Source organism: Antechinus flavipes, chromosome 2 (genome assembly GCF_016432865.1).
Source record: "Antechinus flavipes isolate AdamAnt ecotype Samford, QLD, Australia chromosome 2, AdamAnt_v2, whole genome shotgun sequence".
NCBI lineage: Eukaryota > Metazoa > Chordata > Mammalia > Dasyuromorphia > Dasyuridae > Antechinus > Antechinus flavipes.
Window position 1 is genome coordinate 335,014,014 of NC_067399.1, and position 19,549 is coordinate 335,033,562.

At 33.9% G+C, this 19,549-nt stretch overlaps 1 protein-coding gene across 1 annotated transcript in view; it reads left to right on the forward strand.

The window, feature by feature from the left end:
• Positions 1–19,549, forward strand: part of SYNE2 (spectrin repeat containing nuclear envelope protein 2) — a 389,516-nt gene that overhangs the window by 235,944 nt on the left and 134,023 nt on the right. Inside the window, exons 64-68 of the mRNA XM_051973670.1 lie at positions 541–720; positions 2,208–2,282; positions 3,396–3,503; positions 9,659–9,775; positions 16,278–16,505. Of these exons, the coding sequence (XP_051829630.1) occupies positions 541–720; positions 2,208–2,282; positions 3,396–3,503; positions 9,659–9,775; positions 16,278–16,505 (708 nt within the window). The remainder of the gene's footprint in view (positions 1–540; positions 721–2,207; positions 2,283–3,395; positions 3,504–9,658; positions 9,776–16,277; positions 16,506–19,549) is intronic.

Genomic DNA, 19,549 nt, shown 5'->3' on the forward strand with positions numbered 1-19,549 from the left:
GAGGGATACAATTTGGAATTCAAAGCTTAACAAACCCAAATATTAAAAATCGTTTTAACATGCAGCTGGGGAAAAATAAAATATTTTATATTCAAGTTTAAAAAATAAAATAAAGTAAGCCATACAAAGAGGAGATATACAAAGTCTTCCAAAAGTCTTTATGCAATTTAAAGTTTTAATAGCTTAAAGCTGCACCTTGTTTTTTCCTTGTATCATAGCAGAGTTCAGGAATAAAATAAATCTGTGAGATATTTATATATTCCTCCTCTGGCCACCACAGTAGTGATGTCATGAAAAGAGAAATGCCTTTGGAGCCAGAGAATCTGGATTTTGATTCTGTCTCATATGCCTTTATGGTCTCAGGCAAATAAGCCTTAGTGTTCTTAGGGAAAGTGAAAGAGTTGGATTAGATGTCGTCATAAATCTTTGGCTTGAAATCTTTAATCCTACTAATTTATTTCTGTTCAAATAACAGTGAAATCTATCACTTAAGAGTTTCCATTCTTGATAAAACAAAATAACCAATTTTTTTCCACACAGAGAGAAATAGATAATATAAAAGAACAGATCCTGGGTTTGAATCAGAAAAAAGAAGACTTGTTGATGGGCTTGAAGACAACTGTCCTGGCTCTCCATCAGCGTTTGCAACAAGAAAAACAGGAATTAGAAAAGGAATCAGAGGAATCTGGAGTGGCTGAGAGGGATGATTCTGAATGGAAAGTAAGTATCATTTCACTAGCAACAGACATTTAAGTATCTACCACAGCAAAATCCTGTGTCACAATAGATAGAACATTGGGCTTGGAGTCCAGGAAGTTCAAATGTGACCTCAAAAATTTCTAAGTGTATGGCCCTGGGTAAGTCTTCTGCTTGCCTCAGGTTCCCCAACTGTAAAACGGGGATCATAATAATCCTTCAAATAAGATGATTTATAAGAACTTAGCATGGTATCTGACACATAATATTTACTTAATAAATGCTTGTTTTCCTCCTTTTTGTAGGCCCTAATAAAAATATAAAGATGGCTAAAATGTAAGCCAGAGTCCTAGCCTTTAGGGAACTTCCAGTGATGAATCCACTAATATGGATTACACACAAGGTATCCCAAAAATGTTAGTGTGGTTTTAAACTTTAATAACTTAAATTAGTTTTTTTTTTGTTTTTTAAAAAATTATTTTATTGTATTTATTTAAATAATTTTAGGGCATCTAGTTGTCATAGTAAATGAAGTATTGTACCTGGAGTCAGGAAGATACCTTTCTCTAATTCAAATTTGGTCTCAGATACTTATTAGTTATGTGGCTCTAGGTAAGTCACTTAATCCTGCTTGCCTCAATTTCCTCATCTGTAAAATGAGCTGAAGAAGGAAATGAAAAACTACTACAATACCTTTGCCAAGAAAACCACAAATGGAGTCACACAGTCAGACATATTGAAATGACTGAACAACAAAAATACAGATAGAGTTTAGAATCTTACTGATACTTTGGGATCACCCTGCATTTTTTTTTAAAAAGAAACAGTTTTGGCAGTATCTCACACAAAAATTATAAGTGCCAGGAATAATAGTAAGAAGATGAGATCTGTCACATTTCTTTTTTCAACCCATTTGATGTTCTTTATTTTAGTTACTACAGTGCATCACAATATGCACTGTTTAGAAAATCCTTTTCTAAAAGGAATTGCTAAGCCAGAGATTGTTCATAAACTTTTTTTTTAAATCACCAAAAACCTCAAGGTGTGTTTATTCTGGATGTGACCCAGTTCTGTTACGCATAGTTTGTTAATGAGATGCTTGTGAAATTCCTGTACTAGCTAGGCAGTAACCACCCTTTGAAGTCCCCACCTCCCTGTGAAAGAACAACCTCCTTTCAGTCAGTGGGAAGTGTGGTAAAGTACCTTTCTGACCCTGATGTTCTAGGATGATGAGATAGGAAAGAGAAGAGTCAATACAGCTGAAATGTCTCTAGTTTTGGGTCCCAACAACTCCTAGTGATTTAGTCAGCAAACCTAAACAAGCTACTCTATGCACACGATCTAGAGCCATAGGTGTGGAGACCAGTGTGGGTGGCAAAAGACGTAACAGATCTACAACTGGGATAAAAAGTAAGTTTCAAAAATAGATTCACAAAAATGTGGAAAGGAGTGGTTGGGTGTGATGTTGTAGGATAACTTGACTGGCTCTGTTTTTGTTCTGTATATTTCAGCTGAAAAGGAAAGGATCCATGTTTCTTCCACCATCAATTGTTGAAGAGATAGAAGAAAGTTCACAAAAAAGTGAAGTAAGGAAAAGACTATTTTTTTAATTGCTAAAATTTATTCCTCTGAAATTCTAAGATAAAAGAAAACTAAGTTAAAGTAAATGAAAATGGATACAAACAAGGAGAATTTTTTAAAAATTAATTTTGCTGTATTAGAAGGTTTGAAATGATTATGTTCTAGGCTTGTCTTTATTTGAAGTATCAGAGATGTAATGATAACAAGGCTGTTTGTGACAAATTAAAACAAAAAAAGAGTAAATTTCCTTGAAATATTGTGAAGTTTTAAGAACATGTTATTTGTTGCTCAAAGTTTCAAAAATTGAATTTTATCATATTTAAATTCATCTTTAGCTGAAAGCAGTGCCACTTGAAACAGCAATGTTAAAAAGTAATGCTATGCTACTAATTCTTAACTGCTCCATTATAGCTCATAGACAAGACATTTTCAGATGTCTTTTATGAAATCAACTTCAATTTCATTCCTATAAAAAAATTGAGATTATAATAGATCCTATGAAAAAGAGAAGAAAATTGCAATAACTAATAGTTTGCATATCTCTTGCACTACTGCTAAGAGGTTTAATGCTCGTTTTATAGATTGTCAGACTGATCCAGGGTCATTCAAAATGGTTCTAATTCTTTAGCTTATCTCTAGCTTCCCTGGGAAGCTGGTGAGAGCCCTAAGTAGAAAGGAGATCCATGTGAAAGGAAAGTGAACCCCAAATTTCCATATTCTTTCCACCAGAAAACAAATCTTTGTTGTTTGTGGAAAGAAGGGATGTGAATTTGTGCATATGTGGACAAGACAACAGAGGCAAAAAAAAAAAAAAAAATCTTTAGAGCACTTCTGATCTGACTTTTTTAAAAATGTAGTTCAGGGCTTAAATTTTCTAAATTTCTCCAATACTTATCCTAAAGATTTTAATTGATGTCCAAACTCTCAAACTAAATTATTCTTTTTGAATGAAAAAAAGAGAATATAAGGCAAAAAAAACCTGTTGAATAAGAAAAAAAAAATGCTCCAAAAGAGATAGTCTAATAATTAAAGAAGTTTTGCTTGAGGGAAGGTGATGGTGGCTATTATGAAAAGATCTCTTCTATTTGTTAATGTTAATTCAATAAATAATGTCTTAGAATGGAGATGAGAAAGCAGAGTCATCCAGTCCTTGGCTGTTACATTGGGAACATGAGAGAAACAAAGAAGAAGACAGAGCCTCCTCTTCCTCTGGAACACTCATACAGGTACCCATTACTTATTTCCTTTTATATATTCCATCTCCATCACTAGCTTTCTGTTAGTTTAGAGATTTTATGCCTTTCCATTTTTTTCCTGATTTTTTTTGAACAACCACTGAATATGTGAAATATTCACCTCAGTCTATTTAGGAAACAAAAATAAGAAACCTTAAGTGCGTGCATACTTTTTTATCTTAGGAAATATAATTTTAAAAAAGTGTGTGTGTGTGTGTGTGTGTGTGTGTGTGTGTGTGTGTGGGCGTGTTTATATATATAGTAAAAACTGAGTCTTAACATTTTAGCACTGCATTCCCTTGTCAGTGTATAAATATAAAGATAGTAACTATCATTTCACATTTTAAAATTTGAACATAAAAGTATCATTTGGATGATTAAACTCTGCTCAGCTTTTAGAAAATTTGATTTAGCAAAATTCAAATATAACAAAACCTTACTCTTACTCTCTCATCATATGTGACCTAACTAGCAAATCCAAGCCCTTTTCCTCATTCCTCATATTCCTTCTACAGCATTTTATATTTCTTCTTTCTTGGTTTCCATAAAACTATAGCCTCTTTTACTTGCTTTGGATAACAGAGATGATTTGCATGGCTCCTAAGGATAACAAGCAAATTCATGAAAGCACTTCCTATTTTTTTTTTTAAAAAAAAGGAAGAAAGAAAAGAAAAGGGCATTGTACCTTCTGTTTTCTTCTTTTCTATTTCCTTTTGCTGCCTTCTTTTCATCTTTCTGCCCTGTTCCTCCAAAGGTTTTCTCTTTACTGTCTTCTATTTTTGTTATATCCTATGTTTTCTTTCTTGATAATGTCATATGTTATCCTCTAATAATTTCAACTGTATAACCTATTGTAAAGTACAATAGATATTGTGCTGGATGTGGAGCCAGGAAAACTTGAGTTTAAATCATGCTTCAAATCATGCTTAATAACCAAGTAACCCTGGGCAAATCAATGAACAGGTTTCAACCTCAGGTTTCTTCACCTTGAAAATGAAAGTAACCTATGTCATTAAAATGCTTTTCAAACCTTAAGACTGTATATCAAGGAGTTCTCAAATTTTTTGGTCTCAGGCTCTTTTATATGCTTTAAAATCACTGAGAACAGCCAAAAGTGTTTATGTAGGTAATATCTAAATGGATAACAAAATAATTAAAAGGAATAACATTTTTAAACTTTCATTTATTAGTTCACTTAAAAGTAATACTAGTAAACCCAACATATGTTAACATGGATAATACATTTTATGAAAAATAACAATTTTCCAAAACAAAAAAATTTAGAAAAGTGATTATTTTATATATTTTGCAACTCTTTTTAATGACTGCTTTAATTGAAGACAGTTGGATTCTCATATCTGCTTCTGCATTCAATCTGTGGCAATATGTTGTTTAGCTTGAAACATGTGAACAAAATAAAGCCAGCCTCATATAGATATATCATTAAAAAAGGAAAAAAAAATATTTTAAAAGGCAAATAATGTTATTATTGCTATGTAAATAGTTTTGACTTAATAGCCCCTGAAGAAGTCTCAAAGACCATCAGGAATCCCCAGACTATACTTGTTCTGTGTAAATGTTAACTTTTATTATGATAATGGCTTTGCATATGAATTCTTTGCATATTAATGTTTTTGTTTGTATATCTGTAAACACACATATGTATCTATAAATACATAGGTACATATATATTTCTATTTCTAGAGAGAGAAAGTGTCTGACCTCTCCTTTCCTAGCTATCCCTATCTCAAATTTAATAAAAACAAAAATGCACTCATCAGATCCTCACCAAAACCAGTTTTTCTTGTTTTTCTAATTGCTGTTTAATTGTCAATGATCCCAAACAGCCAAGTTTAGAATCTTGGAATCATTGATTCTTCCATCATCAAAGTTACATCTAGTTCCTCACTAAGTCTTACCAATTTTACCTCTGTAAGATCTTTCCTATTTTTCTTGTTTAATTCAGCTGTTACCACCCTAGTCTAGACCCTCCTTATGACGTGTATGGTCTCCTACAATGGCCTCCTCCTGATCTCTGTAATTCCCCATTCTCAACCATCCTACCCTCCTGCCATTTCCTAAAGCAGAGCTTTGATCATGTTGTTCCTTTTCTTAAAAATTTTGAGGAGCTCTTCATTGTCTTATCAAATAAAAACCCAATTTTTATGGCTTGACATTTAGGGTACTCCACAATTTGGTTCCAATCCTGTATCAGGTTATTCTCCCATTCTTCTCTCAACCCATGCAATGCCCAAACTAAACTATTTGCTGACTTCTCATGTGGAAAAGAATTGATGTCTTCCTATCTCTTTCCTTAATTCATGTCATTCTTTCAAGTTGAAAGCCCTCCTATTTTTGCTTATCAAAAGTGTATCTAACAAGTTTTACACCATTAAATATGTATAACCTATATAAAATTGTTTATTGTCCCCAGAGAAGATGATGACAAGGAAGGGAGGGAAAATTTGCAGCTCAAACTTTTTTTAAGTGTTTATTAAAAATTTAAAAATTAAAAATAAAATTTTATTTGATAAAATTATACCTATCCAGTTCAGATTCCATGTCCTCTGTGAAACCTCCTCTGAAGCCCTAGTTGGAAGTGATAGTTTTCTGTTCTACATCTCCCTACAAGATCGTTTCTGTATCTATTATGTTATTCTACTAGGCAGTATAATAATTTTTATTGAGATATTTTATTCCCCACTAGCTCATAAGCTCTGGGAAGTCAGAGATTACCTGGTCATCTTTATAGTCCCATCAATGTTTAGCACAATGCCACATACACAGTAAGGAGTCAATCAACTTTTATTTAATGAATGAATGATTTACAGAAGTTTAAATTACATTTAAAAAACCTATTATGTGAAGACAGAGGTACTGATGGTCAGCGTTCCCATTTATTATTTTTTACTTGCTGTAGTAGAGCAATCAGGCAAATTGAAGATGAGGAAAAAAAGGGAATCATTAGAGGGGCAATCTTTTCAAGAATATAAGAGAAGGTGATAGAAAGTAAAAAAAAAAAAAAAGATGAGTACAAAAAAAGGTTCTCTCTTCCCTTGTAGGGAAGGAATCTATAGCAAAATATTAAGAATTTGGGTGATGATATAGACAAGTTTTGAGGAGAAAAGTCAATTGAAATTGGGTCCTAATTTTCTCATTTGGAAATGAAGCAGTTAGATTGGATTATCTTTAAATAATTTGTGAAAGAGTGCATTTAAAATGTTAGAAAGAAAACGAAAACCAGAGCTACCAAAATGAAATTTTATTAAATGATTCCCTATGTTGGGGATTTGGAATCAATTAATTAAAAAAAAAAATAAAAACAAAAAAACAACTTTCCAGACCTAATAGTTAGCTTTATGTTCCTAGGAATTATGACTTAGCTAACCTCAGTTAAAGTATCAGACATGCAATTGCAGCACAAATGTAAAAGCAAACCAGATTACATTGCATAAGGAACACATGGTAGACCAGAAAATGTGAATTTGGGATATTTGAGTTCTAATCCCAGACCAGCTTCTTTTTACCCATGTGAACTTGGACAATTTATGTAAGCATTTAAATGCTTATTGTACAAAAGGTGTTGGTGATATGGAAAAAAAACAAAATAACAACAACCACCCTGTCCTCATCCCCAAATACCTTGCTTTCTTAATGGAATTCAATATGTGTACAAATAAATTTAAGCTAATTTGAGGGAAAAGAGAACAGGAGTTTACAGAAATCTTTATGAAAGAGGTGACACTCAGTGAGCCACGAAGTATTGTGAGTGACAGATAAGGAAGGAGTGCATTCTAAGCATGGGGAGGGAATGTGAAAAAGTACAGGAACAGGAAATGGAATGCCAGGCTTGGAGAATGGTTAGGAGTCAAGTATGGTTGGAATGTGGAGTTTATGAAGAAAAAAGAGAACATTCAACTGAAAAGTTATGTGGGAACCAAATTGTAAAGGACTTCAAATGCCTGACAGAAAAGTATTTTATTATACATTATAGCAGGGACACTGAAGAATTCTGAGTAGGGGAGTGATATGGTTGGTCATTATGAGTATAGAGAGGCAGTTAGGTGGGACAGAGTGGCAGGCCTGGAGTCAGGAAAACTCATCTTTATGAGACCAAATGTGGTTTCATACTCTAGCTGTGTGACCCTAAGCAAGTCACTTAACCGTTTTCCTCAAGTTGCTCATCTGTAAAATAAGCTGGAGAAGGAAATGGCAAACTGCTCCAGTGTCTTTGCCAAGAAAACCCCAAATGGGATCCGGAAGAATCAGATATGATTGAAATGACTGAACAGCAACATGATTAAAGAAGATTGCATGGCAGCTTATATGGGAAATTAAAATGGTCCAAATGAATGGTGATGAGAACCTATACTAAGAGGCTATCTGATTAGTAAGAGAAGGAATTCAAGAAGTGCTAAGGAGATACAATAAAAAAAATTGCAGCTAGTTAGATAAAGGGAATGAGAGAGAAAGAGAGAGAGAGAAAAATGAAGGATTTCAAAGTGAAGTCCTTTAAATGAAGTACTAAGTCTTTGGGAGGATGGTGATTCTCTAGGAAGAAACTGAGAAGTTTGGAAGACAAATGGTTGGGGGCAGGAGGCAATAATGATGAATTCTTCTTTGGCCACATTGAGTTTGAACTGTCAGTGGGATATCAAATTAGAGATATTTAACAAGTGGTTACTTCATGAGAGAGATTAGGGATAAATGTATGGACCTAGAAATTATCTGCATAGAAAAGTTAATTGAACTCATGGGAACAGATGTAATAATTAAGAAAGAGAAGGTAGAAAAGGATTGAAATCCAAGAAGAAGGCTTTTGAGTATAACTGCACATAATGGGAAGGAGAAAGGAGATTATCAGTATAGGAGATTGAGAAAAGAGTATTATAAGCTTTAGCTAAATGCTAAGAAAAGTCCCAGAAGAAAGCAGTGTCATGGAAGCCAAAGAGAGAACATGATGTAAGAAGGAGAGGTCATGAGTGTCAGAAGCAACAGGGAATTCAGTTAGGTTATGATTGTTTTTAACAATTAAGAGATTGCTGCTATTAAAGTTATTTCAGAAGAGTGGTAGGATAACAAGCCAGATTGCAAGATAGTAGGGGTCAAGGAAGGAGAGGTAATGCATTTGAGTAACTCTTTCTAGGAATTTGTCACTAAAAGAAAGAAGAGATACAGAAATGTAGGGAGTCAGGTGAAGAAGCTTTATTTGCTTGTTTATTTTTAAGAATGAAAAAGATTGAGCATGTTTGTTGAAAGTAAAGAAGCAGAAAGGAGCCAATAGATCAGGCAAATTGAAGATGAGAAAAAAAGGGAATCATTAGAGGGGCAATCTTTTCAAGACTATAAGAGAAGGTGATATAAAGTAAAAAAAAAAGATGACTTGAGTACAAAAAAAGGTTCTCTCTTCCCTTGTAGGGAAGGAATCTATAGCAAAATATTAAGAATTTGGGTGATGATATAGACAAGTTTTGAGGAGGAAAGTCAATTGAAATTGGGTCCTAATTTTCTCATTTGGAAATGAAGCAGTTAGATTGGATCATCTTTAAAACTACTTTAAAAATTCCATGATTATGAGAGTTGCAAAACAACTAACAAAAACATATAACTACTAACTCAATTAGAACCAGCAATGACCAAAGCTTCTCAAAGCAGAACTTTTCTCCCAGGACTTTTTTTATTCTTCAGCAATTTTTCAGTAACGTCCAAGTCTGTGACTCCATTTGGGGTTTTCTTGGCAAAGATATGGGAGTGGTTTGTCATTCCTTCTCCAGCTCATTTTATAGATGAGGGTCTTGGGCAAATAGGGTTAAGTGACTTGTTCAGGGTTATACATTTGGATATATATCTGAGGCTGGATTTGGACTCAAAAAATGAGTTTTCCTGATTCTAAACTCAGTGCTCTATCCATTGTGCAACTAGCCTATCAAGACCTTTACAAGACCAAATAAAAATAGAAAGACTTTGAACTTTTTTGAATAAGCTAAACTTATTGACAGTACCTGATATTGTTTTCCTTGAATTCCAAATGTATATCGTATTTCTAAATATCTCTTCTCTTACTTTGATTATAAGATATGCAAACATAGATAATATATGATGATGGTATAATGGGAATTTTTATATTGCTGTTGTTCATGTCATAGGAGGCAGATGGGCGAATAAGTACATATGATGGATACAACACTCAAATATCTGATCCAAACCTACTGAAAAATGAGCAGAATCTAGAATCCTCTCCAAGCCATATCCAGGAAGAAGCGGTGAGTTTTTTGTAATTGTTTAATGACCTGAATATAACGCTTGGTACCCATGTGCTCTGGGATAATCTGTACAATCTAAGAACCTTTTGAACTTTTACATAATAATCTTTGCCATGTAATGCAAGACTTGGAGATTTTATCATATCAGCTTTACAAATGAAGTAATTGAAATAGAGAGAAGTTAAGTAATTTACTTTTGATGCTGCCAGTTCAGAAATGCCATTGTTCTTTTCACCAACTATTACCTTTTAAGTCTAGGTTAATTAGAGAAATGTGTATAATCTTCTACATTCTGAGTACTCAAAAGTATATTCCAAAATAGTTCTCTGTCTGTGGGTTGTCCTCTCATTATTTCATGTAGATTACCTTTTACTTCTCTAGATAGATTGCTAGGTGTTTGAAACTAAGGATCATTTTCTATACTTCTTTTGTATCCCCAGAGAGCTTTAAATAAAATACTGAGCATATTATAGCTATGTTATAAATTCTCATTAATTATCAGACAATAACGGTACACCCAATCAAAATAGATTTGACAGGCTCAGTCAAGAAGCAATTATTCATTCATTCAGTACCTCTTACACAATGGAAACTGTGCTAGGTGCTGAGATTTTGTTGTTGAGTCATTTTCAGTTGTGTCCAATTGGGACACGTTTGGGATTTTCTTGGCAGAGATACTGATGTGGTTTGCCATTTCCTTCTCCAGCTTATTTTACAGATGAAGAGTCACACAGTTATATAGTTAGTATTGGGGTCAGATTTGAACTCAGGATGAGTTTTTCTGACTCCAAACTATCCAGTGCAACACCTAGCTTTCAAAAACAAAAAATGAAATAATCTTCACCTCAAGGAATTTACATTCTATTAGGGATAAAATGCCCTGTTAGTTTAGGAAGGAAGCTTTGGTCAAGGTAGTAATAACAATTGTGAATGAAGCAATAGGATAGTAGATTGTCTCATCTTTCATAGTAGCAATGCTAATAATCTTTTGATTTAATGCTCTTTGTGATCAAAGTAAAAAGATGGAAAAGGCAAGATTCGTGTGTCTGGACTAGATAGGCCCTGGTGTCCTGGTGGATGCCTGGATGATTACAGTGTAATCTGATGATATTATATACTATCAGGTACTACCTAGAAGGAAGACTGAGATGGGGCTAGATTCATTTGTCTTGCCTCATGAAGCTGCATATCAGTCTATTGATTGACTTAATAATATGTATCAAGTATTTAACCTATGGCATGAATAGTACTAAATAGGATCTGAAGCAAGTGTTAAAGAAATTTTACCATTCATTATATTTTCCATTTGCTCATAAACTTTTCTCTTCCTCCTTTTCTACCTCCTTACCTGATAGATTACATTCTTGGAGCTTTTCCTTCTCCTTTGTTCTCTGCTCCACTGCCTTTGCTTTAGGTCAGCCAGTGGCCCCTTTGAACATTGTTTATTACCTCCAGCAGGGCTCTACCCTTCCTTAGTTATTAACTTTAGATCTGTACTTTTCTTTCTTGCATGAATAAATAAGTTACTTATAATGCTTAATAAAAATAACCAGACACAACCTCATTGATGTCTCATCCAAAATATTCAGTCACCCCATTAACTCAGGCAATTTTCAGAGAAAACAAAACTATCTATAGTCATATGAAAAAAAATGTTCTCAATCACTATTGATTAGAGAAATGCAGATTAAAACAACTGATTTACCACCTCAATACCCATTAGACTGGCTAATATGACAGAAAAGGAAAATGACAAATGTTAGTGAAGGTATGGAAAAATTGGGACTCTGTTAGAGTTCTAAATTGATCAGACCATTCTGGAGAACAATGTAAAACTTTTCCCAAAGGCCTATACAACAGTACATATTCTTTGACTCTTTGATACCACTACTAGGTCTGGATCCCCAAGAGATCAGAGGAAAAGAAAAAGAACATATATGTGTGAAAATATTTGTTGCAGTTCTTTTTGTGGTGGCAAAGAATTGGAAATTGAAGAGATGTCATCAATTGGGGAATGACTGAATAAGTTGTGGTGTGTGGTATGTGATTGTGATGGAGTGCTATGAAAAATAATGATCAGGATTCTTTAAAAAAAAAAAAAAAAACAAACCCTGGGAAGACTTTCATGAACTGATGCAAAGTGAAATGAACAGAACTAAGAGATCATTGTACACAATAATAGCAAAACTGAACAGTGATTAAGTTTAACTCAGCTATTTGTCAATAACTTGGATCTCAATAATCCAAGATGATTACAGAGGACTTATGATTAAAACAAAATCTAGCCATCTTCAGATAAAGAACTAATGGAGTCTAAATGCAGAGTAAAGGAAGCATACTGTTTTTTTGCTTTTATTTTTCTTGGGTTTGGGTTTTGGGGTTGTTTCTTTTGACTTTGGTCAGTCAAAGAAAATATGGCCGTCATATTTTCTTTTGCAATATAACTAATATGGAAATTAGTTTTACATAACTGCAAAAGAAAAAAGTTTTGGCTACGGGATTAATTATTGACTAAAATAATAATTTCCTTCTTTTCTTTGGATTCTCATGACCCATATTACTATGAGAAATGATTCTGTGACAGGGCTTCTTAAACATTTTCCACTTATGATCTTTTTTTTGCTTGAGAAATTTTTGTATGACCCTATATATATAGGTACATAAAATAGACATATAAATGAAACATTGATAATAAGTCATAATTTTTGTAATTTTTGTAACATTCAGTTACAGAATCCCAAATAGGATCATGACCTGCAGTTTAAGAAGCTTTAATCTATAACACTGTTTGGAATGTGGAGACCAAAAAATTAATGAAGTTCCTCACTCTGACTCTGTATGCACACTGTAATTTTATAGTTATATTACACTTCAGAGTTATAGAATTTCAAAGGTAGAGAGTATATATTGTCCATATTGTCCCGAGTGTAGGCTTAAGGGAGTCCTCTATACAACTTATTTGTGACATGATCATCCATCCATCCTTTGCTTGAAATTTTCTAGTAAGGGGAATCCCATAATCTCCTCAGGAAATTCTTCCACTTTTGGGTATCTTTAATTGTCAGTAAGTTTTTTCTTATAAAATCTTCAACTCTGTAACTTTAATTGATTATTCTTAGGTTCTTCCTCCAGGGCCAAGTGTTTGAACACTCTCTTCTATATAACAAATACTTATTAAGCATCAGCTATATGCTGGGCATTGTACTAAGCACTTTTCAAATATTATCTCATTTGGTTTTCATAACAATCCTGAGACCTAAGTGCTATCATTAACTTCATCTTACCATTAAGGAAACTGAGACCGTGGCACTCACTCTCCCACCCTTCAAAGTAGACTGGGGTGGATGTGAATATAGTTGAGAATCATATAAGTACATAGAGACAATTGAACTGATTGGAACAGATGAATTCATCGAGTGAAGGAATACAAAGAAAAGAGGAAGACACCTTTGTTTATTAAGTAAGGGATAAATATTGATCCAGGAAGACATAGAGTAAGTGGTCAAAAAGATAAGAAAGCTACCAAAAATGAGCAGTTTCATAGATACCTAAGAAAGAAACAGTATCCAGAAGAAGGAGGAGGTTATTGGTTTTGCAGGCACCAAAAATGTCTAGTGGGATGAAACCTCAGACAAGGTCATCCATCAGACTTAACAGTTAAGAGATTATGATTTTTGAGGGAATGAGTTTAGTAGAATGGCAAAGAAGCTGGATTGTAAGGGTTAAAAAGACATAGAGAATACCAGAGAAAATTGAGAAGGGGGCTGAAAGGGTGAAATAGACCTCCCTTCTAATCTTTGCAGAGGTAAGAGATAAGCAATATGAAATATTGCACTCAGATATGGTTGATGTGTTGTTTGTTTTTTTTTTCTAAGCCACTTCTTTCCCGTGTTTAATCATTGTTATAAGGGTTCACTTAATACATAGGAAAGAAAGCTATCCAGAAATGAAGATGATGTAAAAATTAAAGGTATGAGTAAAAATAAATTTTTAAAAGAATAAAAAGCAAATGATGGCAACAAGTACAAACAGCTTTTTCTAGAATTTTGGCAGAGGAAGAGAAAAAAGATATAGGATGAGATGGAGTCAAATGAAGGTATTTTAAGTGTGGAGTAGACCTGAACATGTTTTTATGAAACAGAGAAAAAGTTAATGGATATTGAACGACTGAAAATTAGAGAAGGGAAAAGATTAAAGAAACTAATATCTGATAGATACAGGAAAGTATGATAAGAGGCTAGCATTGGTAAAGAGGTGAGTCAGTTTCTCCTCAGAGACAGATGCTAAAGAAGAGCAAATGCTCATGTAGTGGGGTTTTGAAGTATGCATTAGTGGAGAAGACAGGGTATACATTTTTTATTTTTTCTATGAAATAGATGGGGATAATTTTAGTAGGAAAGGGGTAGAGTTATTATAAGGCAGAGGTATTAAACATGCTGCTTGAATCAGCATGTAATTGTAATTGGGAATATTTAACAAAACAAATAAAAATACAACAAAATGTAGATATCATTTAAATTAAATCAGTGTAGGTTAGACCCAAGTAGCAGCCGATGTCAAATATGATCATTGAATCTCTGGGGGCTAAATTGAAATTTAATTCTATAACCTCATGCCAACATTTCAGGGACTGAGAAAACACACCATAAATGGTACAACTCTTTTTCTCCCAATTGCTTAGAATAAATGCTGTGTTGATGCATAAATCATGCATATGATGTTTATACAAACAGATTTAGACAAATCTATAACAATTTATGCAAAAAATATATAATATTTTTGTTCACATAGCATCTATTATATTCTCTCTCTCTCACACACACACATACTCTTTCCTCTTCTGATTCACACATGCGCGCGTGCGCACAACTCTCCCACCTACATGCCTGAAATGATTTCTTTTCATTTGTGCAAACAGTCCCCCCACTACTATTCACTTTCTCTGAAGATTCTAGTAAACTGGCTTCTCAAAAATCCTATTTGTAAAATAAAGGTGGCAACAGTTTCATTAGAAAAGATCTCTCTTTATTCTTTCTTCCTTGTTATCTCTCCAAATATGACAAGTCTCTTCTATATCAATCTTCATAGGTCACATTTTTTAAACAAAAAATATACCCTCCACCCACAAAACTCTCTCCCTAACATTATAGTAAGAAACACTTTGTCACATGATAATTTTTCAACTGTAATTCTCCTACTCAAACTGCATACTCCCCAACATTCCATTTGGCTTGTAAAGTCAGAGGAAGGATATCTATTGTCTCTTTGGGAAAGCTGAATGAAACAAGTTTTACATTTTAAAACAAAGGTTTCTTTTTTGTATGGTGCACCCTTTTTGACATTTGATGCAGCCTATATAGATCAGATCAAATCTTGCAAAACAGCTGTTTTTGTATAGCCTGTGGGCCAATAATGGTTTTTATTATTTTTCAACCAACAAAACTTTATTTTAAAAGGTAAAATCCATTCTTAGTTGATGGATCATACAAAAGCAAGCTACCACTCGGGATGAGGAGAAGTTTGCATGCTTCTATGTAAATAACTCTTTGGCCCCTTCTCAGAATAATGTTTATAAATGCATAAAATACATTCTATTGGAGTACTTACCAAAATGCTAAAAAGAACCAAGTTCCAGGCCCTACATTCTAAAAGAATATAGACTTCCTTACAATTAAGACAAGTGATAAGTATTTTAGCAGAAAGCAAGTGTGTATATCATAGATAATTTTATCATTTCAGAGCAAACATCTAATATAATTATTGAAGCACTTCAGTTTGATAACTGGGAGACTTTTCCCATGAGTAATTTATGCAGTTATTTCTATATAGAGACATGTTATACTTCCTGTCTTTAATATAGCTATCAATTTGACTGAGGAAAGAAGACAACAGATGGTATTTCAGGGGACCAAAGGTTATATTCATGAGTTTCAAATGTAGATTTTGATTATCTTTATCATTTGACTGTTGAACTATATATATATAAACATATGAAAAAATGTGAGAAAAATTTCCCCGTTTTTGGAATGTATATTTTCATTTACTTAGATTTCAATTATAGCAAAGAACCTATATTCTATAAGAGAGGAGGGGGGGATAAGGATATAATAACCATGTAAACATTTCTTAATGACATCATAAAACTTTAAACACTGGCCAGTACTTTGAAATGAGACAGAATGCACACGCACACACACACACACACACACACACACACACACACACACACAGCCTTTCTCTTGGGATTTGATGTTTAATGAACTGTGAACCAGTTTACTTCCTTGGTCCACAGGAATACTGTACCTGTGCAAATGCAAATTAGCTGCTTGGAAACCTGTTGCTAGATCACGTGTCTTTTTGGTGTGTCTGTATCTGTGTTTATATGTATATATGTGTGTGAAGGTTTTTTCCGATTTTGTTTTTCTGCATTTGGAGTATTGTTTTTGTTGCTGTTTATTTAAGAAACACGGCAGGATTTACATATCCTTTGGATTTCCTTCAGGGTGACAAGGCTTGCGTTAGAGCCCCAGCTCAGAGCCCCGGAGAAGAAGAATCTTTGGAGGAAACTGTAGCAAGTTCCAGACCAGAGTCTGTGGATATCCTCCATGTCTGCCAGAAACAGGTGGCTGAGCTGGAGCTGTGGCTTGACAAAGCTAATCTCTCAATCGGAGGTGAAACACTAAACCCAGAAATGCAGCAGATGGTGGAACAGGAGCTTGCTGGTTGTCAGGTAAGGCTGAATGGTCAAAGTTCACCTGTACACCAATCACCTTCCTGAGTTAGATGAGTTTTTCTCTTAAAGCAACAGTGTACATTTAGGCTATTCTGCTCTTTCTTCATTTTGTATAGAGTTCAATTTATAATAATGTTTTAGTTTTGAGAATGACTTTATTTTTTCTGAAAATTTCCTATTACTGATTTAAATATTTAGTCTTCTGAGATGCAATTTTGTCCAGAATTGGAAAGGAATATAGAAATATAGAATGCACAATTCTGTGTTGGTATTTATTCATGTGTGATATTTCATAATTTGTGCTATAATATCTATCATGCAGTTAGCACTTTCTGATTGAGTCATTCTAAGAGAATCACCAATTTTGAGTGACAGAAACTATATAAAATACAATGTAACTGATTCTTCATGACCCCATTTGGGCTTTTTTTTTTTTTTTTTGGCAAAGATATCAGTAGTTTATGATTTTTTTCTCTAGCTCCTTTTACAGTTGAAGAAACTGAGGTAAACCAAGTATGTGACTTGCCTAAGGTCACACAGCTAGAAAGCTGGATTTGAACTCAGGTGTTTTACTCCAGACCCAGCATCTATCCACTTGCACAGACTACTGCCCCTATTATTAATAACTATCCACAAAACCCATGCCTTTTACAGGCAAATTTTAATGAACCCCAAACGATAGCTTCCATTTGGAATATTCTGAACTTCATTCCTTTGAGAGCCTAAGAAAGTTTTTCTCGTGGGGAGGTTGTTAGAGAACAGAAACAGAGAAATAGGAGAGTACATGCAAGTATGTGTGTGTGTTTAATAGTGCAAAGTAAGAGAAATATTATCAGTGGTAGTTACAAGTTAAAAAGACTTTGATACTCATGTTAGACAATAGAAAATTAAAGGGTAGATGAACATTATCTTAACCTTCATCCTAACTTTTAAAATGCTAGCCTTTCAACTCCTTTTATTCCTTTGTACTGATAGATAAAATTACTGGTCTTGAAGCAAGAGCTGAGCTGACACCTGCCTCAGATACTTCCTAGCTGTGTTCCCAGAGGCGAATCATTTTAATCCCTCAGGTTCTGTTTCCTAGTCTGTTTCGGCATTTAGCAAAGTGACTGATACCTAGGAGGTGCATAATAAATTCTAGTTGACTGATTAGTTAACTAACTGGAAAGATGAAAATAACAGTGCCTAACTTACAGATTGTTCTGAAGTTCAAATATGATGTGTATAAAGTAGTTAAGTCAATAAGTATGTATGAAGCACTTGTTTATTACATATTTATGTACCAGGCATTATATTATGTGCTACATGGTACATAGTGAAGATCAGGAATACAAAAGAAGACAAAAAACAGCCTCTGTCCTCAAGAAGTTGACAATCTAATGGGGATTTAACATGAAAATTACTATGTATATACAAGCTATGTATAGGATGAACTATAAATCTGAGAGGAAAAGTACTAGCATCAAAAGAGCTTTGCAGAAGGTAGGATTTTAACTCATATTGAAAAAAACAGGCTTCAGAGATGAGGAGAGAGATTCTGGACACTGGAAACCACTATATAAACATAGAAGCAGGAGATTAAATGTCCTGTGTAAAGAACAATAAGGACGTGGGAGGAGATGGAGTGTATATAAAAGACGTTGCAAAGGTACAATCTAGATTGTGAACCTGGATGACTAGGATTTAGGAATTACAAATTGAGAGGGAAGAGGGAAGGTTTTAGGGAAAAGATAATGAGTTCAGTTTTGGATATGATTTTAGCTTTCAAACTTTCAAAAAAAGTTATCTATTATTATTGTTATAGAATATTACCCTATGTCTGGCTTTTGATCACATATTCAGTATCAAAGAGCTTTTTCAGTACAAGATAAAAGGAATAGAGAACATTGTTGCTCTCTTCCTAACAGCTTATATTCTAATAGAAATAAAATGGACAAACAGAAATTGCTTCTTTTTCTACTTTTCTAATTGGCCTAAGGATAGATGTGAAGACAGTGATCAGTTTGTGGAATAAAGTTGGTTCATAAGGGAAATTAAAACTAAGCACAAAAAACACTGTAGAGTAGAATAAGTAGAGTGAATCAAGAAATAATAATAGTCACAGTTTGGAGGCAGAAGGGACCTTTGAGACTTTCCTTGTTTTACACATGAAGAAACCACATAAAGAACACTGAAATGATTTTTCTAAAGTCAAACGGCAACAGAAACCAGAATCTAGGACTGAAAATTTTTTACTGTAGTGAAAGAAGTGTAAATCTTCATGTCTTACCTTCCATATGCAAAGAAAAATGATTACTTTGTTATATGGAGGTTTCTTCCTCTTACATTTATATAATTGCCATAAATTACAAGCAATATATGAGCAAAGACCCAAGAGCCACCAAAGCAAATGTGTAAATGAAAGAGTATTTTATTTTAGTCTGAAATAGTAGGAGTTATCTTACTCAACATTTAGAACCGACTCCTTTATAAGATTTTTATGCAAAATAGACAGACAGTTAAATAATGCAGTAAATAGAGTGCCAGGCCTGGAGTCAGGAAGCCTTAAGTTCAGATCCAGCATCAGACATTTACTATAGCCTGTTGCCTCAGTTTGCTCATCTGTAATGGAGAAGGAGATGGCACTCACTCAACATCTTTGCTGAGAAAAGCTTAAATGGGGTTAATGAAGATTCAATAATGACTGAAGCAACTGAGTAACAGCAAAATGTAGACAGTTAAGGCATCCTCCCCTTGATCCTTCAGTATAATAGGAGACCCAGAGAAGCGCCTTATACATAAAATAGATTCCCTGGAGAGGTCCTGGAGCAACCTGTGGTACCATTGTAGTAGACAGTCCAATTGGCCTCGACAAAAACAATGTATATTGTATACTTCAATGCCTGGAATATAATGGAATATAATTTTTCCCTTGGATAAAGATATTTACATTTTGGGGATGACAAAGTTGAGAGGGATAGCAAATGTGTTACCTTAAAGTAATGATCCAGAAAGATCTCGAAAGGCTTGATTTAATCAAATCTAAAAAAATTAAATAGCTA